Source organism: Mchenga conophoros, linkage group LG16 (genome assembly GCF_057382185.1).
Source record: "Mchenga conophoros isolate Kocher_MC1m ecotype Shallow Benthic linkage group LG16, M_conophoros_male_GT1.1, whole genome shotgun sequence".
NCBI lineage: Eukaryota > Metazoa > Chordata > Actinopteri > Cichliformes > Cichlidae > Mchenga > Mchenga conophoros.
The window spans coordinates 15,480,600-15,503,969 of NC_140541.1; the positions used below are offsets into that span (position 1 = coordinate 15,480,600).

Consider the following 23,370-nt stretch of genomic DNA (forward strand, 5'->3'; position numbering starts at 1 on the left):
TAAATTAGGGTTACTATCTTTCAGATTAGTCAAAAAATATATATAATATCATCTGCAAATAAAGAAATTAGATGGTCTCTTCCTCCAATTCTTATCCCTGATATTCCTGCATTTGCTCTCACAGCTATGGCCAGAGGTTCTATTGCTAACACAAAGAGAATTGGTGACAGAGGGCAGCCCTGCCTGGTTGATCGCTGTAAATTAAAGGGTTTTGATACGTTATTGTTAGTTAAAACTTGTGCTGTTGGATGTGTATACAATAATCGGATCCATTTCAGGAATGTTTCACCTAGTCCATATCTGGGGAGCACTTGTAAGAGATAATTCCATTCTATTCTATCGAAGGCTTTGCACGCATCTAGTGATAGCAGCGCAGTGTCCTCCCTATTGTTTTTCTCATAAAGTACATTGAGGACACGTCTTATATTATGATAGCCTTGTTGATCGTCTGTTATCAAATTAGGCACATATTTATCTAGTCTTCTAGAGAGTGCTTTACACAAAATCTTCGTATCACATCCCATAAGACTAATTCCCCTATAAGAGGTCACGCTCCTCTCTTACTTCTCTGAGCCGTGATTCCTGTTTTCATGTTCACTCATGAATAATTTCACCAGCTCATGAATAAGTGATGTTTGACTGGCATGTTCCTAATGAGGCAGCTCGTTCCCGCACAGCAGTCGTCTGTGAATGGGCAGAGTGTCGTTTACGCAGATCTGTGTCATTAGGGTGTGGAAGGGGAGGTGTTACACCTGAGCTTACGCACCTGTTCTTTTCCAGGAGCACCTCACAAAATTATACAAAAAAAAAGAAAAGAAAAGACTTCATCTCTCTAGTGGTAGGACCCTCCTTTTCAGCAAGACTAACTATAAACTACTTGAGAATAAACTTTCATCCACAGTAACGCCAGTGAAAATTTAAAAGTCAGACAATAAACGGCAGTTTTTTGTTATTGTTCATTTTCAGGATCAGATCCCATAAAAACGCAGGACTGAAATGCGGTCGTTAACAGCAAGCTCAGATTAGCTTGCATGGCAAATGTTAATTTTAGATGTGCTGAATTATATTTATGATTGGAAAACTAATTCAGTTACACAGGCTTTAGGTGCTAATGAGCAAACATTTCTAAGATACAGTGCTAACATTTTCTAGCAAACGTGTAAATGTATTAATAAGCAAACACTTCATTTATATTTATATCTTGTATATCGACCAGAAACAAAACACACACACACACACACACACACACACACACACTTACATCAGAGTTGAACCTCAACTGGCAGACAGTACAGGAGATGACCTGTTTCCTTTTAGGTACCATGGTAACACCAAAGGTGTGGTTGATGACAGCCTTCTGCACCGGGTCCATCTGAGTGAGACACACAGAGGTCAGAGGTCACGAGCTTGTTTCAACCCGAGTACTGATGACACCATGAAAGATTTTTTTGTTCGATCTATTTGACCTGCAGCTATGACACACGCTCACCTGTCGCTACCACACACACCTACCGTGTTGAAGTTTGGGAAAAGTCCAACTGGTGACGTTGTCTCAACAGGAAACGGCAGAAAGGGTTTCATCATGACTGAGGGACCAGTGGCACCTATGAGACCTGGCAACGCTCCGCCCACTGCACCACTCCCACTTCCTGGGAACAGACACGGAGTTTAAATAATTGATTTCTAATACCTTTGTTTTCACACACTTCAAACAAACAGCAACAACACAAAGGTTTGCAGGGCAGAGTTTCTGCTTTAAGGATGAAGCTGAAACTTATATTGACCCAAATTTCACTTCAGAGTTGCTACAGTCACACCACAATGCGAAAATAAGGATATACTTATATTTTTCCATACTGAAAACATCTAGAAATGAATCCAGAAAAAAACCCTGGTTGACTCGTATTCACGCTACATAAAACGGGTGAGCCATTTTATGATGTTATGGATTTAGTTTGGTCCCTTTTGGCTAAAAATATTGGCCATTATTGAGTTTTAATAATGATTCCTCAGCTGTTTTGTCATTAGTCTGTTGACACTTTATGAAGGTGAAATTAAATTACATTTATTAATACATTTAAGAACTTTTATCCAAAAATTTGTTGAATAATGATTTCATAAATAGCCTTTTGTCAAATTAACCATCTGTAAGGATCAGGAAATATATCTAAAGCTGTGCCTGTTAAAGAGAAAGACACACTTCTTGGCATATTCTCTGAAGAGCAAACAAAAGGAGCTCATGTTTGATATCTCTGGAGTTACGACCTGGAAACCTGAGCAGCAGATCTGCTTAACAGTACCTAACATATGGATACAGAACATATGGAGCTGCAGCTGCTCGGGGCAGAGAGAGGCAATAATACAGAAAGACAAAGCGAAGAGAGGGCGAACGATTGGCTCACATAATGAGTCCACGTGTCCAGCTGCCACTCGGCCAGAAAGATGTGTAAACTTTCAAAAGGCAGGAAGTACACTAACCGAGCTCACGCAGAATCCAAGCTGACCACATCACACTATACACAACTATTACAAAACATTTCTTCAACAAACAAAACTTGAGTATTCTAAATCTGCCATGAATTATTAGCAGTGGATTATTTGGAGGGCGGTTACATGTGAGCAATTTTAGGAAAACAGTTGAAGATGTTTGAATCCACCTGCTGCTGCTAGTTCATGCTAGTTACCTGATGCAAGCATATTATTCTGTGTATGTTTAAAGTTACAGCATGTCAAAGCCCTGCAGTGAAATCTTTTGTAACAACAGTGTGTGGGTGGAAACACTGATGCCATCTGAATCAGGCCTGATGAAGGAGGGGGAGGCGGTGGAAGAAGAGGAGTAGGAGGAGGTTTCTGGTCATGTTGGTTTAGTGCATATGTCCAGTGTAATGTAATGAAGGTAAACCTGATTATATCCCATTTTAAATAACAGTCTGGCCAACTCTTTATGACTTCTAATGCATCCATGTGAGTACTATAACCCATTTACATCCACTCTACATGAACTCTAATTGTACCATTATAAAAGATTAGAAATAAAATATAGAAATACAACTCTACTTTAAGACCTATTATAATCTATTCTGACGAGCTGTAGCTGACTGTGATCCACAACACATTAAACCAGTCACAATGTATTAATCTTATTCAGAACAAACCAACAAAAAATTCACTATAGCTCCACCCAGACTTTAAATACTGTGTGTGTGTGTGTGTGTGTGTGTGTAACATTAGGCTAGCTGTAGAAGAGCTGTGTGCCAGGCTGCTGACTCTCTAAGTTTATCCTCATATAGCAGCACTGTGAGTCAGTGTCTGTATTTATAACTACAGCTGATTATTAAGTTCAGAACAACATGAGACGGTGTTGTAATCGAATGTGAAGGTGGGCAGATACGGCTCAGATCACGATCTGGATCCTGGGGGTTATTTATGATAGTAAATACACATTAGTGTCTATTTTTAAATGTGGCCTATTGTGTCAGCTTGGTGGATCGGTTACAAAAAAGAAGTCCTGCAGACCGTCATTACTACAACAACCAAAATATTTGTTAACCTACTGCGTCATACTGGAGCTCCTTCAGATGCGCCGCTATAATGCCTTCAGAGCTTGTTTAAGCACCACTGAGACCACCTTGGTGATAAGTTCAGCCAATTTAAAAAGCCTATTAACATGTAATAAAGCCACAATGTTAAGGTTACCTAAAAATCACTCAAGAGAACCACTGGAGCCTCTTCAAACACTACCGATGCCACGTGAAAAAATGCTTGAGAAACTTTTTTTTTTAAAGACAAAAACAAGCTGAACCACAGAAGCCACTTCAAGAAAGCCTAAGCATTCTTCCTCCTCAACCTCAACCAGCAGCTTTCTCTTTTCAGTGATCTCATTAGAATTAAACTCTATTTTTACTTGATTTTTTGTTTTTTTGAGGTGTGACATCTCCTGAATTCTGGGACAATAGAGATCTTGCAGTCCTCTAGTAATATTAAAGAAATGGTGAAACTCCCTAAAGGACAACAGAAACCTCTTTATGACCTCCCTGAAACTACTCAAGGATGGCTTAACCTTCTTCAAGGACCCTTTTGACATCCTGGAGGACTTTTTGAGGACCCTTTAAGCCTTTACAAATCCTGTATCTTAAGCTGGCTGACTATTTTGCTAGCCTTAATGTTTCCTGATGCAAATATATGTTGGCTTTATGTTGTGACTGTACCTGCTGAATTCAATTACTTGTTAGCCTCTGGTGTAGACCACTCGTGATAGGTATGAATTGAAGATATTTTTCAGTATGTGTGAGTATGATGAACAGAGTGTTGAGAGAGTGGTCTTAATTCTGTCCTTCTGTCCTCTGAGATCTGGTTACAACACACACACAGTAACCCTTCTCCCTTACACTAAGTTGCTGTTCTAAGAAGCTGCTAAAAATACTGATCTAAACATCTGCTACTGCACTCCCATGGAAACACTTGATAAACCAGCATGAAAACTGGCCAACAGCAAACTAATGAGCCAGTCAGCTTTATTTCAGGCTGTTGGTGATTTGTCAAAAGATCCCCGAAATGCGGTACTAGCTGTAAACAAACACGCAAAAAGTTTTCTTACAAGATTCTTTAAATAAACTATTTCCATTCGCAGCGTGCAACTTTGCAAAGTGGGACAAGCAACAAAAAGCTGACAAGTTGAGACGCTTCAAACTGGAGCTGGCAGGTTTGCACCTGTCTCATAATAACACTGACCAATTTAGACTGGCGCCTAATATAAAATTGACTGATGGAAAGTCACTTAGTCACTTAGTCTGACACTGAAATTGTAACCAGAGAAATCATGAGATAAAGAGAAATAGAAATCTATGAGGGAATTTTGTAACATTTCTGCCCCTGTGACCAAAACGTCCAATCAACAGTTGAACTGGGGAACATTGGAGCCAATCGTGTTGCTGCACTGATGCATGTGCACAGCAAAGGTTCAGAACTGTTTAAACTCTGTGGTGGCAGGATAGATATGCTCCCTGTGGTGGTTAGATATGCTTGCCATTTGCAGCAAAGACATTGTTTTTCTTGGCTGACCATATTCAGAATTTAAATTAGCACGGCATTTGTTGAACGCTTCAGCCATAAAGATGGACCGTGTTGGCACTGAGAACTGAGCTTCAAATTAAGTCATAATGTCGTGTAGCTGTGTATATGATATCTTGCAATGTTTTCTAACCTGATTTGGCTGGCGTCTCAGTAGATGCAACTTTTATGTCCCAGTAAATACGAAAATTAAAGATATGATTCTCTGGCCTTTAAAAATAACTACCCAAATAACGCCCCAGAGGTGTGACCAAAATGGCTGTCAAATGGCAAATACTGAATTGCCAAGACTTACACAGAAGACTTACCACCTACCACTTTGGAATGACCTAAAACTGGAACCTAACTAAGCAAATTAGAGTAGTCTAACACTAGAACTGGATCTGAGTGGATTAAACCAGTAAAAGTGGAATTGCCCAGTTTGGTTGGATACTTGAACCTACCAGCTAAATCCACTCCAGAAAGCACTCAAAGGTCATCTGCGCTTCTTGGTGAAATAGACTGTGATTTCTTGTAGGTATAGATGGAGAGCTAATTAATAACACTCAAGTCAGCCAGGGATACAGAGTGGGTCTCAATCACAAACAGCGTATATGCATATGTGTGTGTTCATGCATATAAGCTTTTGATGAAAACTAGTTGGTCTTATAAAATGTAAACACACGTCTTCAAACTTCTATGACTACTACAAATAGTAATAATGGTGGGAGGAAGAAAAAGAAGAAGAAAACGTGAGCAATGTGAGAAAAAAAGTAGTCTGTTACTCTATTTTTAATCTCAACTTTGATATCAAAATTCTTCTTTTTCTTCACTCGAGACACAATGAATGTCTCAGGTTAAACAATAATTAACAGTTATTTATTAATTTTATTCACAGTCTTGAGAAAACAGACGGCGTGCAGCTCATAATCTGTTGCTGCTGTTTCGTTTTCTTGAGCTGCTTTATCAGCTTTGAACTTCCCTCCTTTCTTCTCTACACCTTCAGCTACATGCCAGCTAGCTAGGTAGCAATTCTAGTGTCAAACTCTCTGCAAAGTGAGAAACAAAAGGAAGAAACAGCTCCAGTAAATCCATACTTACAGAGTATTATTGGCTTGAGGCCAAAGGACTCTGTGAATAATAAAATTGTAACTAAGCTAACAGGAAAGTCAGGAAGCTGAAACCACCCACACACTTCTGAAAGAAGCTGTTGTCATCAAAAATAAATCAAATATTCTGTGTGGGTACACTATGATTGGAGGGTGCTAGTGAGCTATGGTAGCTTCTTCTGTTCCACTCAAAGTTTAGAAATGTGCAGATCGCTTGTTATAGGTCAAAGGTGTACATTCAGGAATTCTCTTATCTTCTAATTAGAGCAATAGCACTGAAGTTACAAAATTCCTGCCTTAAATTCCTGTAGAAATCACACCATGTCAGAGCTCCAAACATTTTAAATGATCAAAGCGTCTCTCCTGGCGTGTCCTTTGCTGACATCAGCAGCTGCTGAGATTAAGCTGCCTATAAACTGATTCTGATCCTTTATTCATTTGTAGCATCCAGCTTCCTGCTGGTCAGCCGAGTTTCCCCGTACAGCAGTGAGATTTATGGCTCTGGCTGCAGTCAAGGTCATCTCTGGCATTCACACCTCTCACACACACATCCAAACACATATTTACGCTCGCAGTTAGTTCTGCTTGGAGGCTCACATGATAAAGACATGAGAAACGAAAACCTTGCACGGTGCTCTGCTGCACCGAGAGCTGCAGACTGCGGCTCCTGTAAGTGATCTGACCCGGGCAACTCTGTGCCCAGTGGGTATGGTTACTGAAAAATGTGGCTGATATTTAATCAGTCACATGCCCCTGGTGTATAAATCCAAATGGAGCGGCTGAGCTGCACACAACCTTTTGCTTACAGTAGCAGCATAAATTGATACACAGAGCATTTCTGGTGTTTGTAGCAGGTTAAAGACTGATTTATAGTGATTGAGAGTGTGGAAAGGAGCACTGCTGAGCCACTAATACGGAAGGATTTCTGTTTACAATTCTTTTCTTGTCAAAAAGAATTTTTTTCCCAATTCCTAAACATATATTTCAAAAAGATCTGTGCTTTTTTGTAGGACAAGTCAATCCCATTGTCACGTCCATTCAATTCCTGATGAATACTTGAATGTAAATACCAAATACCAATCAATTTCAAAAGGGCACAAGACATCAGAAAACAAACTGTACACACATCATTATGCACTGAAAGGTCAAAAATCCAACAGAAGAACAAGGCACATTTTTATAGGCTCATGCATTTTGGTGATTTTTTAAGGCTTATCAGATAAATAATATTGCTTAGCTGAGCAATTAACTACACTAACAGCCAGCCGAAGACATCTGTGCTCTAGTTTTGGCCAGTAAAGTTTTAGCAGTTTATTAGGATCTTAGCACTAAATAGCAGGTATCGGTGTCTGCGTGATGACAGCATACAGACAGTATACGGATGTAGTCTGCTAACCAAGATAGCGACAGTCAGACCCATCTGTGATATCACGGTGGCTATGTCTATCTTTTATTTACAGTCTAAGATTTGTATGACGGTCACTGGCATTTAGTTAGTTAGTCATTCTTAATGCAAACTTAGATGTCTTAGCTGTGACAACTTGACATTAGCGTGATAAAGACGTGATAAACCTATTATAAATGTGACAGAAGGATTACAGAGCAGCAGCATGAAGGCTGGCTCTGTGATTACTTACTTGTTCCTTAGTTCCTTACTTGTTTTTATTATAATTATTATACTAATAATTATTATTATTATTATTATTGTTATTATATTAACTGATGTAACAAAAGAACTTCTCAAATATGAGCTAAATAAAGAACGTTTTCTCTTACCTTATTTTAAACTGTGGTTGGTCTTCACATTAGCATTATCAAGGTTTATCAAGGTCTCAAAACTGCATTAGAAATAGTATCTGACAATAGTGGTATTGTTGAGACTAGACTAAGTAAAGCTTGGCTAATTTGACTTCATTATAAAGACAGCTCAGTGTTATCTTTGCAGTAAAGATTCCCCTGTGTCCATCATAGGTGTGTAATATCTATAGCCAAAAACAGACGCAAAGCCACTGTTAAAAAGACAAAAAAAAGTCCTAGATGCATTCGTCAGAGACAGAAGACAAACGGAAAAGGAATATAACATCGGAGAATCTGATTAAAGCTCGTGCTGTCTTCATCACTAATCTGGTGTTCCAGAAAATTCCTCGTCAACATCCATGAGGCTCTGTTCCTCGTGGATGTTGACGGGGAAGAGAACCAGAAAATGCTCCTCTGGAAAAGAGAATTGTCTGTGATGTAATCTTCAGTATGTCTTTATCCACACTGTTAATGCAGCTTCACTCTACATATGATCATCCAGCTCAGAAGACTAAAGAGAAACATCTGGTGCTGTTAATCAGACCCTAAAGTTATTAGAATGGACGGAGCTAAAGTAACTCCACACTGCAGGATGTGATGAAGATGAAAGAGGAGGAGAGGATGTCAATGGAGATGGCCTTGAAGACCGAGATATTTATTTGAGATTTAAACCAACTGAAGGGTCCTACCTGAGCCAGGTATCTCAGTCCTGATGTTTTAGTTCCCACTTTTCTTCCTCTTCCTTCTGCATTTATTCAGTTTGACTCTACTTATCCGCGTTACACTGCTGTAGTCTTTTAACAAACATGCAAACAGCCAAACACACCCACCATGTACTCTGTGTGTGTGTGTGTGTGTGTGTGTGTGTGTTAGGGAGAGAGAGCGAGAAAGACAGAGAGAGGGAACGTATCAGGTGACTGGAACAAGAGTGGCATGTGTCATCGCTATCTGGACCCCCGAGCCTCAACGTCAGGTGTGTGTTTCTCTATGTGTGTGTGTTACTTCCTAATCCCTTGCTGCTATTTCCTCTAGAGACAAGTAACTCTATCCCTGGGGATGAGAGCGAGAGAGCGAGGGAGAGAGAGAAAGAAAAGACGACCACACACACTACTTACAGATTATACCGGAGGATTAAAGATTACATTACCCCGCTGCAGTCACTGCTGTGTGTGCATGTGTGTGTGTGTGAGATAAGATCAGAGCAGTTGCCGGTTCACACGTCTACGGTTACCACGGGTATGTGCGTGTGTGTCTGCGTGAGTGTATATTACTCATGTTGTGTGGACATAAATCTTTTTACACAGTCACACTGAAATCACCCGCCTCCCCATCTGGTGACAAAAAGCAAGTCCCTTTGCTAACTTAAAATGGAATAAGGGCTTATGGCGTTTTTAGAAACTCAAATATTTTAGCTGCAGTAGCGCAAAAGAAACTGGGAATCTGCTGCCAGGCTATCGGCTACCTGTGCAGACACAGCGAAAGCTCATGTGACGACATCAAAATAACGACAGCAGCGGAAGCAATGAGTAAAAGTAACCATGTGTTTGATATGTTGTTATTTGGATAAAAGAAATGCTGGCTCATTCAAGTTTGGAGTGGGAAAGTTTTAGCGACGTTCCCAACAGAAATGGAAAATTCTGAGGGGAAAAAGCATCGCAGTTAAAGGATACCCCACCAGTGCAAAAATACTCAGGAGGCACAGCAGGTCCTCTACTTAGCAGAAGGTCAGTGGTTCGATCCTCCAGTCTACACTTCAAAGTGTCCTTGGATAAGACGCTGAACTCCAAATTGCTCCCAAAGCATCCATCAGAGTTTGAGTATGTTTGTGGTAATTAGGAGGTGCTTAAAGGCATAGAATAAAGCAGCGCATTGATGCAGCTAGTAGGGCCTTCGGTGCTCAGTTACAGTAGAAAACCACTGAATACAGTTAGATCTGTAACTTCTTAGACAATAACACGACTTCTGCAATTTTGTTTCTGTGCACCAGTGAAGTGGCTTTATTTGTCTGATTACTTTTTTAGCCTTTGAAAACACGTTTACGTCTAAAAGTGGCTGTGATTCCTAAACAGTTACTGCGGTATTTTTGTTCAATTTACTAAATTAAAGCTGAAAGTAGCTGCCTGGTTTAAAAACCACTGTGGTGGTGTACAGATGTAAAATTACAGAAATGTGTCTTTGTCTAAAAAGTTAGCAACGTAGCTGTAAATACCAGCCCATTAATTCAAAACTCCATCATGGGCGTTGTGTCCTACCAGTCCCAACTGTTTATCATGTATATGTGTATATGTTGGTGACAGCCTGCACTGGAACAAATGATGTCCTGTTGAACAAACAATTTCTTGCGCTCATCTAACACAGGCATTCTACATAACAGACATTTTCATCTGAGGCAGTAGGCAAATACAGATTACTGATATTAAAGGATTTTATATTGTCTGTTCAATCAATATCTATTGGTTTGTTTGCAGCAGTTGTGACTTAATTTTGAAGCTGTTGGTAATTATGAAAACAATGAAGTCATAATGTTTTATGTTATGTTATGGTATGTATGTACCAACCATGACACACGACTTCTATATTTGCTTAGCAGCTATGAATGTCATCATTAGTAGCAGCCAGGGTTTCTGTCTCTGTGTTTGTTGGTTTTCTTATTTTGATAGTCTCTCATCCCATGTGTGTTACGTTCAGTTTTGCTTCCCTTGACTCATTAGTTGGATTCTGTTCAGCTGTGTTCCCCAGGCGTCTCCACTCTGCTCTTACCTCATGTGTATATTTAAGGTATGCGTTTCCTGTTTTCTGGGATGTTTTTTTCTCCCTGGTTCTGTTTCTTGTTGGATTACTTAGAAATTTTTTATTAGAGATCAGCCCGCAATAAAGGTTTGCTTTCAGTTCTACTCAGAAGTCCCGTATCCTGCATCCTTAGGTCCTAAACCTGCCTGCCCTGCTCCCCCACTTTCTACTCATGTGTCACTAAAGAGGTTCAGGTGAGCAGCCTACGAGTGGAGCCTCTATGTGCGGAGTTCCGCCTCAGGACATCCTTTACAGTACAGTATCCATCACCTGCTTCCCACTGCAGAAAACCCTGCAGCTGAAACCACTGCAGCTGCACATGAAGCCTGAAAGTATCAGGATATTAATACACCACTGATCCTTTTGGGAGGAGAACTCGTCTCACTACCTTCATCTGCATCTTAGACATTCCTTATCCACAGAGAACGAGCTGTGGAGGGACAAAGGCAGAGTGTGGATCTGCTGACGGCAGCATTAGACATCACACTGCATTATTATTATGCAGAGAAACACAAACATTAGCATAACAAGCTTGTGTGTGTGTGTGTGTGTGTGTGTGTGTGTAAGTAGGTCATGTTCGGAACCTTCTTCATCCAAAAAGAAGACAAACACACCCAGAGCAGACCAATCAAGAATATGAAAGCAGACAGGAGAGCTCCCGTCTGAGACTCAAGAGAAAACAGTAGAAACAGACAGAAACATAACAGCACAATCACCTGCAGGAGAAAATTCCTTAGACTCTATAGTGGGGGCTGAAAATGTAAAGCTTATCCTGAGGGCAGTGCTAGGGAAAGGTCACTTTTATTAAAATCTTAAAAGGTTAAGAATTATCATGTTCTGCAACCCTAAAAAGAAACACCACGAGACAAAAGACTTTTACTTTGAAATTAGCTGCGAGATGAGCCGCAACAGTATTTCTTTATATGATCTGTAGCCCTCTCAAAAATATTTTTCTAGTATATTTTTTACTGCTGGCGACAAGATTGTGAAACTTTAATATCTACATCATGAATGAAATCTAAAGCAACAAAAGCTACCCTATAACACAGCTTAAAAAACAGACTCCTCAGACTCTTCACTTTATCTCCATTTCATCACTCACCTGTTAGTGCAGCCACCAGAGATCAAGGGTGTCAGATATCAATGTGAAGTTAAGCCGATGATGTACTCTAGTATTACTTCCCAAATTACACCTTTTCACTTCAGCTAGAGGCTAGAAAGCAATAAAAACACTACAGTAGGACAGTCGATGCAGCTAACTAAATAAAACAAAAGCAGTAAACCTCAGAGTCCTCGCCAGAGCACATCTATATATACCATTACCTGCTAAATCTAGTTGCCATAGGGCAGGAGGTGGGGTTTACCATGGACAGGTCACCAGTCAACTGCATGCATGGAGATGGAGACAAAATGCAAAACGCAAAAACATTCACAACTGCAGTCAATTTAGAATCAGCAGTTAACCTAGCATGCATGTATTTGGACTGTGGGAGGAGACCCACGAAGGGAGAACATCCACACGCCACAGAGAAAGGCCTCAGATAACTTAGAAACCATTATGGTGTCAGATTTAATATTTATTCAGGTGGAAATATCTCATTTGAATGAGAACAGACTTAAATCTATGAACCTAAGCCTTTAAGGACATCACTTTCAGATACTGTTCATTTGCTGTAGATAGTTTTTTAGGCATGCTGCATCTTCTTTCATCCTCCACTTTTCTAGCCTCCTCACATTTTTAAAGGACACATGCATACCATGATGAGACATGCCAAGGTTTTGGCTATAGCTCTTTGGAAATCATCTTGTTGGTGCAAAAATGCTATTTCATGCTTGTCAAACTGGATAAATTCTAGTTTTTTTGCAACAGGCTGCTAGTAACAAAGTGCTTAAAGATATAATTTAAATTTGGTTCTTTGCTAAGATGAACCAGCACAAAAGTGGTTCGTCCCTTGACTTAGGCGTCTTTTTTATGCTTGAATGATTTGTAAGTCATTGTTTCTCTGAAAATGGTCAGGTTCAAAGACTGGACTGGAAATAAGAGGGGAAAGCAGCTAATGTCCAAAGAAAAACACAAAAAACTTAAAGAACTATTACTTGAGATCATTAAAAAAATTTACAAGCAAGTCTGGCTTCTTGGAAGCAACATATAAAAGAAAGAGGGGTGAGTCAAGACCTTTGCACAGTACTGCAGTCCACAGATTGTGGACACTGCCAAGAAAGGTTGATCTGCATAAATCAAACCAGACATGGTTGCAGTGGTAAAGGGAATCTACTGTGTGTGTTTTTGTCTCCTAAGCACACGATGCTCTGTGGTGATGAGCAGCAGCGTGCATGTAATCACAGCAGTCACGCTATCTATTATAAGAGGAATGTCAGAACAGCCAGGAAGCAGTCACAGAGTCAGTGGGCTTTACTCTCTTCTTATGTGATACACAGTTATGTCTATGAACCTTCATGTACTATATGGAACCCAAATGTTCATCTATACACTGAGATTTCTGAAACATATCTGAGCGAGCAATGGTAGTCAGTACAAGTCAGGCGTACAGTCCACTTTCATATGTTTGTGTGCATTCCCTTTTTTGCACGTAGTATAAATCCTGAGTGGAAATTCCGCCAATTAGAAATGAAAAAGTCAGTTTATCTGCCTGCTTTATGTAGGTACCAATTTTGAACACACTGTAGTGCTACCTGTAGTGAAGTTGTTGAAAACTGTGAGATGAAGCTATGCAAATTTCACACATTAATATCCCTCTTGTAGTTACCTGTAATAACTTTATTCGTGTCTTAAAATGATAAAAAAAAAAAATCCAAATACAGTAAAACAATTGAATAAAAATGTGCACTTATGTGTACTGAAATAGCAATGCTAGAAACCAGCTCCAGACAATGAGTTGTGTACATAACCCTTCTTAAATATGTATAATAATCCTCTGATGAACAGCTGAGTCTTTCTCTTCGACAGTAACAGTTTTCAACCTTTTTTAGACAAAACTCAGCCTCAGTTGAAAGTGTGAATCCAGGTCACAACCTCCAGGTTCTCCCATAAACACCTAAGTGCCCACATAAACAACATTTCAGACAGAACTTTAAAAAAAAAAAGCATCAAAGAACAAAGCGTCTCAATGAGGCGTTAAAACAGAAATAAACAGAATAAGAATTTCCTACCTCGACTCATGAAACTACTCCACATTACGTACAGGAAGACAGCTGTCTCACCTCCTCAGCCTCCTCCTCCTCTCCCTCTTTCCTATCATCTGCTCCCCTGATAACATAAAAAACTAACCAAGAGAAATCCCACACCAAACAGCGCAGACTCGCTGCCTGACTGTTTGTGTGAACGCGGAGAGACACGTGTGTGAGGGTAGAGGAGGGCGACCGACACACAGCGAGAAAGAGACAGAGTGCACAGTGTATGTGAATCACTGAGGTGATGATATTCATGGTGAACGGTGATGACAGCCCCTGTGTCTCAGTGGAAATCCCTCTTTCTCTCTCTCTGTCTGTCTCTCTCTGTGTCACCGGGTTGCTCGCTCGCTCGCAGTTTGTGGCATCATGACAAAAAAAAAAAAAAAGGAAAGGAATAAATCAACAAATTATTTATGTACTGACCAACAACAGGGTTTGTCCTCTACTGTTTTCAAAAATATCATGTCCACGCAAACAGTTTCCAAAAAAATAAAGTGTCCGCATAAGCAATTATCTCTGTCCACGTGCACGTACAAAACTGCAACTGAACGCCATCATGACCAGTGTTGGGCAAGTTACTTTGAAAAAGTAATTAATTATAGTTACTAGTTACTTCTTCAAAAAAGTAACTGAGTTAGTAACTGAGTTACAAGATTCTAAAAGTAATTAATTACTTGAATAGTAACTATTGTGTTACTTTAAAAAAAACAAAACGTTTAACCATGGGGCCAGGGTGTAATTGGCAATTTTTAATTACTTTGCTTTTACTTCTATATTTCACCTTTAAAAACTATTTACTTTGCCTTGTTTGGTATCATCCTTTTCAGCACAACCTCACATGTCTGAATTTACAGTTACGTTTTCATTTTGACATTCTGTATTAACACAATTTATCTAAAATCAGAGAAAAAACATAAAATCCGAGAAGAACAAAATTATATTTTTTACTGTAACAACCACAAACATGTTTATTGAATCATATTTTATAACTTTACATGCAAATATAAATTGTCAATTCTAAAATCATATGCACAAGTTTTGCAAACAACAAAGTTACTTGCACCCATTTGCCTTTTACTCTTTTTTTTATAACCATTTCAAACTATTTACAGAACAATCAGCTGTTCTGCATTCAATAAGACTCTAATTATTTGTGCCACTCCAAAAAATAATTTCTGTCCACTATAAAGGTGAACATCACAGCCTGATACCTGCAGGCCTGACAATCACTCCTCCTGTTTTCTGTTAGGGTCCCTGGGTCGTTGACCCAGTGTTTTGTGTTTTTGGTTCTTTGATTTTGTTATTTCATTATATTCTAGCTTTGCTGTATGGGTTTTAGGATTATTCTTAGTTTAGGTTCTCTGGGTGGGGTTTGGTTAGAGTTTTAGTGTTCTGGTTTTCTGTCTGTGTTCCATAGTTGCTGTCTTCCCTTTCTGCTGTATCCCCACATCCAGTCAGTGTCTGTGTCTGCCCTGGTCCCACGTCTCTGTTCCCTTTGTTATAGTGCCTGCCCGTGAGTCTGTGTTATGTTTCCTGTTTTACTTTGAAAGTCCATGTCTGATGTTAATGTGTCTGGTTTTGCTTCCCCTTGTCTCGTTAGGCCTGATTTGCCCCAGCTGTGTTTCCCTCCTGTTATTCATTCCCTGATTGCTCCCTCTGTGTATTTAAGCCCTGTGTTTCTCTGTGTCTGTGTCGTGATCTACCGTTTACGTTGCTGTGTGGTTTGCCCATCCACCGGTGTAAGTTTATTTTGAGTTTTTTTTCCTAGTTATATGATGTTTGCGTTCAGCATTAAAGCTGTTTTGGTTTAAGTTCTGTCTCCGGAGTCTGCACCTTGGGTCCTATTCCTGTCTGCACACAGCCACACCTAACAGTTTTCATTCAGCAATCCCCCTTAATTGTTCTGACACACAACACAAAACGATCCACATCATTACACACTATTCTATCTGTATTTATTATATTATACAATAATTATTATGTACTGTGGACCTACCACCGATAGAAAGCGCGACACAGGTTTGGTACATTGTAGATTGGGCGAAGCCAAAACTGACAGCAGTCAATAAACTAATCAGCTTTTAAGCTGTGTAGCCCAGCCATACTGCATGCATCAGCTTTATACTGGTCATACTAGTCTTTTACCAGTGTCTTAGCACCAACATGGTCATGAATTATTTTGGGTTAGTGGTCAAGGATATAGTCAGGGAGGCACAGATCATTGGTTCATAGCTGATCGTACCCGGTCGCTACCGCTGAGCCTGTTGTCATCACCATACAGCACTATGAGTGTGTGAATCCATCAGCAGGATCTATTCATACACTGCTGAATACATCAACACAAGACCACACATCAACACTTGCTCTACCCCTTTGCTGTCTAACAAACATGCACACACTGTTTCAATATGTGCCTATTAATAACTCTTTATTTCCCTGCTTATTATGAATGGGGTTTGAGCAGCACAACACTGTGACCTTTATTAGCCCAGGAGAGCTAATTAGAGCTAGCTTATTCACGCACACACAGTCAGATGACAAAAGGAAAAACTACGGAGCCCCGCAGGGGACATGGGAGAAAAAAAAATGAAGACGGACTTTTGCGAGATCTCGCAAAACAAACTCGGGATCTCGCAAAAAGTTTCATACATCTCGAAAATGTTGGAGCACTTTTGCAAATATGTGATGTCTTGTAAACCGAGCAGATATATGACGTTTACACAGCTACATTCACGCCTCAAAATATCTTAAAAGTGTATTTTGTGACCCAGAAAGAGTAATATTACAACTAAGTAGCTGCCGCCATTGTTGGAATTCAACTTTTGCGAGATCTCGTAAAAAACAGAGGGTTGATTTTGACATTTTCACTGTACGTAAGAAGCATCCAATCAGAAACTCAGTTTTTACAATTACCAGGACTCTTTCCCTTTCACCCTTTTCTATAAACTCCAAACACAAAACCCACTTTTCAAAGTGCATTCACATGAATTCTGACTCCAAATAATCCCTATAAAATAGCTTTATCTTCTCTTAAAATCAAACATTCATTAAAAACAAACTCTACGGAGTATTCATAACCGCACCTCTTCGAGAAATGGAAAACGCAGTGCTTCCTTCACCCTTTCAGAACATCACCAAAATACATTTAGTTAAAGCAGTAAACAAATTAGAAACTTTCAACAAAAAGCACATGCACAGTGCTGCTGTTGTTTTCAGCAGCAACACTGCAGACATAGAGAAGAAAGAGGGAAGAGAAGAAAAGAATACCTTCTACAGGAAGAGAAGAGAAAAGACGTAAAGAATATGGAGGAGGCAAAGAGATCTGAAGAAAACAAGAAAGAAAGAGAGTGGAAGTAAAGGAAAGAAATGAAGGAGAGGAGTAAGGAAGAGAGGAGAGGAGCTGTAATATTGTAAATGTAATTAGTCTCATGTGAGTTAATCTCTTCATTTGTACTGAGAAAGTGGATCATGGGAATTCACTCATTTAATTAGCGAATTTGTGGGTGTATAAATGTGTCTTTGTGCGGGTACAAGTGTGTATGCTGCCTCCTGGTGGTCACTAATTGCCACTGACGCAAAAAAATATACTGTAAGTACACTCAGTACAGCACATCCACACTTCATGGTCTAAAAAGTCACGGCTCTCTTTCCCTTTAAGCTAAAAACACATTTTTTCCATTTGTGGTTTTGTTTTTCCTGAGCTTAACTGATGGGTTCAGTTTAAAATGTTCACTCGCCACTTAATTAGGTACACCTTGCTTGTCCTGGGGGCTTGTGTGGGAAAATCCCAGCAGATCAGCAGTTTCTGAGAAACTCAGACCAGCCCATCTGGCACCAAGGACTGTGTCACATTCAAAGTCAGTTAAAGCGGCTTTATCATCCACTTTGATGCTTCGGGTGAACTGCAGCAGGTCGTCTCAACCATGTACACATGCCTACATGACCTGAATGGCTGCCAAGTGATTTGCTGATTATATTTATGTTAAGGAGCAGAAGTGGCCAGAGAGTGTATTTGTTTGCACACTGGTCACATACAGAAGGACTGACAATTTAAGTACTTTACACAGGAAAAGAGACAGACACTAGTGTATGTAGATGTAGATATACTAAAATCATTTTGTTGAGAAATAGGTGGATGAGGGTGTGACGTTTATCTTCTTTATCCAACAAGATCAAACTCTTCCTTAAGGAGGCAGGATATACAACAATGCAGTTTTGGCAGTGGAGGACTCCCCACAGCTGGTTCATTAAACATTAATGTAAACCATACAGGAATATAAAGCTGAGTGTGTGTTTAAGTTTGTTATTGAACATGCTCCAAATTGGAATTAGTATTGCACTTTGTCACTGCCTTGAAAGTGCAGACTTGTTGATCCAGAAAATGATTTGCCACAGGAGAAGTTCAAACCTGAGGGTTATTTTTTAATATTCCTTCTCTTCTGCTGACATAATGAGCCACTTTGGCACAACAGCTCATAAACAGTCCCATTAGTATTTTTTTGGTTTGAGATATTTGACTCTGTTTTCTGTATTTTTATTAGAAATCTGCAATGTGGAAATGTTTTTAATTTAGTAGACTTAATTTCACCTGACGAAGCTGAAAAGCAGCAGGTGACACACCCATGACTTCCATTTGGCTTCCTAGCTAATTTTATTAATATCAGGATCATGAATTTCCAATTATCCATGCATTATTCATGGCTGATTCACCATCTTATGCAGTCCTCCTCCTCCTGTTATGTAATTCATGTTTTGAATTTTTACCCACATAGATTCTGTGCACATATTTAGTAGATTCTCTCCATTTTGTTGCAGTTTCTGTGGGTATTTCTTATTTTTTTGGCAGAAGTTATGATATAAGCTTTTACTCTACTCATGTATTATTACATGTCTTTGACAGAAAATGTTAATTGTGGTATTTCATCTTTTCCTGGTTTGTAATAATATCATCAAATGTCCTGACCAAGTTTTACCTGCATCATTACATACAGGCTTCTCTCCGGGCAGAACTGGAATCACTTAGCACTACTACATTTTACTATATTTATTCATTTAATTTCATTTCCATAACTTGATAGTCATGAGTCAGTAATAGCAACCCAGTAAATAGACAGAACCGATAGAGTCAGTCAGACTCAGTACTTATTTCTTGAGTGCAAGCCTTGTTGTGTAGCATTTTTAAACTATTGTGATACTTCTACTTGAGTAAAGTGTCTGGGTAATTCTCAGATTGGTGAGTAATAACTTTGTCCTTCCGTTACTGACAGTTTGTAACTTTGGAGCACTTCTGAGGTCTACTCTTCGTGCAAGGAGAAGAAAAACAGAAAAGAAAATGACAAACTTGACTCTATGGACCCGGCGTCTTCGGACAACCAGCCGAATGATGATCTAGAAACAAAATAATCTGCTCTTCTGATTTACAGCAGTTTTATATGGAAGCCATCCTCTCTGGAGCTCACTGATAGCAGCAAATGCCCTCCTGCAGCACAATGATTGTGATGTCATCCGACCTGACTGCTGATAGGCTGCTCAGCCAGGTCACTGTCACACACCGCACACACTCACAAATACACACTTAGCCTGGCCTGGAGGAGCACTGAGTTCAGGCCAAAGAGCTTTTCATCGTTGAGTGAGAATCACGTAATGGAGAGAGAGAAAGAGAGCACGACATGATCATTCAGGCTGAGTGTGTGTGTGTGTGTGTGTGTGTCCAATAGAGAGAGATTTAATCTTTAATCAGCGTTATTGTACCCTGCACACTGATATGGACACACAGTATATAATTACATCTGCTGCACTCGCACACACACAGGTGTCAGTGGGTGTATGTTTCTCGCTCCACTCGACACTACAGCACACTTTTACAAGTGTCCTGCGTCTTTGTGTTTTCAGCAACAAACTGGAACAGTCCGACAGGAAGAGTCACACAAAGATGCCGTGACAGCAGCTCTGCGTGGAGACTAAATGTATTAGTCTCCACGCAGACGTCCAAACGTTCACAATGCATTTGAGAGATGTCGGGGTGGATTCGAAGCGGTGCCATGTCCCAGTTTAATGACCTGCTGCTGGCTGCTCCACTTTAACTCCTTTACATCTTACAACACGTTCTCGCTCTGCTGACCAGCAGCTTGACTTTAAAGAAGCGGGGCTTAACCTCTGAGGAAGCTCCGAAGCTGTTCCAGTCTCCTCCGATCAAACAGCTAAATGGGGTCGAGGCATGTGAGCTGTAACTTCACCAGCAGAAGGCGCTGCGAGAAATGCTGCTATTGTTCTGTTATAAAGAATTCAAATGCTTTTGATATATTTACTGGAATTAATATGTTAAGGGTTTGATCTTTATATTCAGACTAACAATTTAGGATCCTGTACATCAGGGGTCGGCAACCTTTCTGGTGATGAGTGCCATCTAAAATTTCCTTAGAAGTCAGTGTGCCATATGATTGCATTAGCAATAAATTTAATAATGCTCTATATGAACAGTTACACACTATATAGAAGAACTTCATAGCACTATATTTGTTCGCAGATGTTGGCAGCTATCAGCGAATAGTTATCAGCTATTTTGAAACAAAAAAAAGACACTTTTTATCCATAACAGCAAATGAACTGTACAACAGAAAATGCAAACGCTATTTATGGTCTCCTCACAACAATGATAAGAAAAATAAACTGGGCCAATATGGCATTTTTGTTAATACAGGGATACACATGTTAATGTGATCTCTGGTCTCCCACTCAGAGACACAGGTCTCCGAGTGTCCAGCTTTCAGACGGCTACCTGAGGACTCATGTGAGAGAAGATCTGCTCACACAGATATGTAGAGCCAAATACTGTCAATAAGGCCTCTGCAATGTTCTGAAGACAGTTCAACTTGTCAGGTAGTGATGTCCAGCAGGTGAAAATGCAAGCTCCATGAACACGCACAGCTGTGGATTCCAGCTGCTTCGATGTTGCATTAACTGGCATTAACTCAGCCAGTTAATGCGAGACAAATCTAACTGCTCATTAAACCTTTCTGGTTTGATCAGAAAAGGAAACATTGGTACAAACACCTGAAAGTCCCGAAAACACATTGTGAATTCTGTCTTGAGTCTACGGATGTATCCGTGTATTTCTGTGGTGCTGATGCTGTGCTGAGCAGAAAGCTCCTGAAGCATCGGAATGTGGAAAGCTAACAACGTCCCTCTCACCAGTAGGCTAAGTTATTTTTAGCCAATTACAAGTTGAATCTGGTACTTGGGGTTGTTAGTTAAGATACCGTCATTAAGAAGCAGCACAACTAATGTGTCTGTGCGAGCTAATTTGCGATGTGCACCGCTGGTGTGGCCATTTATTTTTTAATGCACCTTCTCAGATTAACTCACTGTGTGTCGTGCCCAGAGCTGGACTGGGACAGAAAATTGGCCCGGGCATTTTGACTAGAGACCGGCCCACCAGGTATTATAGGAAAAGCCATAAAGCCTTTGAATGAAAACAAACGCTGTTGTGACAGTGATGTACAGTCTTGTTGGTATATGTATGATTTCTATACATTTTACATCAGATAAAAACTTTGGTTGTAAGCTTCAGATAATTATTTAATAACAGCCAGACATTTTAAATGAAAATAAGAAAGTATTTCTTTGTGCCCCCCTCTCCCTGTTAATGCCCTACCTGCCCCCCTGGCAACACTTTGCTAGACCCGCCCCTGCACAGTTACCAGCTGTCAGCTACATGAAAAAAGGATCCTGGTGTTATTTGTCTCTCAGAAACAGTTCATAACTTCCCTTCAACTCATTCATGTCACCTAAAAGGTAAACCTGTTTCTCCATCATCTGTTCAGCTCTGATGATTCAGTAAGGACATCTCCTGGTTTCATCTGCATGTTTCCCTCTCACCACATATCCAAACCGATATCATGACCAACAGCTTTACAGCTGTGGCTCCAGCAAACATCAGCTGATACTAGAGATTAATATAAAATAAATTCTAACAACAGCTGATCAAGCTTAAACGTGCTGCTGTTGTTTAGCGCGACATCCGCTGGTTTCCTCTTTCTGGCGCAAAGTGGGCGATAAACAAACAAGAGAGAAAAGCCGATCAGCTGATCATTGATCAGTTTCATGATTGAAGTAGAAACAGGAGAGGCAGGAGGAGAGAATGAGGGAAGAAGAGGCAGCTGTGCAGCGTAAAGGCAGAATAAATCCAGCTTTGTGTCTTTTTTTCATTCTAGCTGAAGTACGGTACAAGCTGTGTTCCTTTTCAGCTCAATACGAAACGCGTAATATTTTCTCTGAATACGGGACGATTCCGTCTTTTTACGGGACGGTTGGCAACTCTACTAACTTATGAATAAAATAAAGTTCATGCTAGCTAGTACGCAGTACGAGTTATTGTAACTGACTGTAAAAAGTCAGCACAACGAAAATAAACTCCACCTAAACTTGGTTTATATCTGACCCAGATAGACTGCAGGTCATAACTTCTTACCTGAAGTTCAGTTCACCTGACACTCGGACCGGCGGCTGCCTCGGGTCTCTCCTCCTGCCTCCCCTTTCTCTCATCCACCCGCTGGCCTCCACCACTTGCTAATGTTACTGAATCTGTGGAAGCTACGCCATAGCCACCACCAAACAACTGGGTTATTTTTATACACCGGCCAGCATCTGGCCAATCCACCACCTTTGATTGTTTATACCGTTACAAAAAAATAAATAAAAAAATCATCGGGCCACCGAGCAAATGCCCGGTGGCCCGATGGCCAGTTCAGCTATGGCCGTGCCATTAGTTATCCCTTCGTGTGCCAGCTGTGGCACGCGTGCCTAGGGTTGCCGATCCCTGCTGTACATTATCCACATTCTGTATCATATTCCATCAATACTTTACACAGAACACTTACACTGTATTGTATGACCTCATAATTTGTATTAATAGTTGACTTAGATATTCTTAAACCTCTTACAGATTTTTTAATGTTGTGGTTTTAATAAGGATTTTAAAATTCTGAATTTACATCTTTTCAGTCTAAAGACGATTGCTTTCAATTTGGGACCCAGCAATACTAAGACTAAACCAAACCATTAAATCATTTTATTTTATTTAAAAATGTTGAGGTATTCATATATATTAATTTCTATTTTAACTATAAGACAAGTCGGGCAATTACAAAAGTCACTGAGAGCTACTGGGAACCGTCACGAACTGCTCTGTTGAATTATAATCAATTTAACAGAGATATTTTAGAGTGAATGGACTCACAGCCTATACAACAGCAGCCACAGCATAGCTCACAATGCTGACATAACTAGCAGATGCTGAGGCGGAGCTAAACATACAGAGGCTGCGTAAAAAACTGCAGTGATGATGTCACTTGCGGGTTCAGTTTATCCTGTCAGACCTCAATCTCCAATCTAGCATTCACACACACACACACACACACACACACACACACAC

At 40.0% G+C, this 23,370-nt stretch overlaps 1 protein-coding gene across 2 annotated transcripts in view; it reads right to left on the reverse strand.

Annotated features, from left to right (window-relative positions):
- znf385b (zinc finger protein 385B) overlaps window positions 1–23,370 on the reverse strand; it is a 64,224-nt gene that overhangs the window by 12,014 nt on the left and 28,840 nt on the right. For both annotated transcript variants that reach the window (XM_085248433.1, XM_085248432.1), the window contains exons 5-6: window positions 1,513–1,649; window positions 1,262–1,372 (exon numbers count right to left, since the gene is read on the reverse strand). In XM_085248433.1, the coding sequence (XP_085104559.1) occupies window positions 1,262–1,372; window positions 1,513–1,649 (248 nt within the window). The remainder of the gene's footprint in view (window positions 1–1,261; window positions 1,373–1,512; window positions 1,650–23,370) is intronic.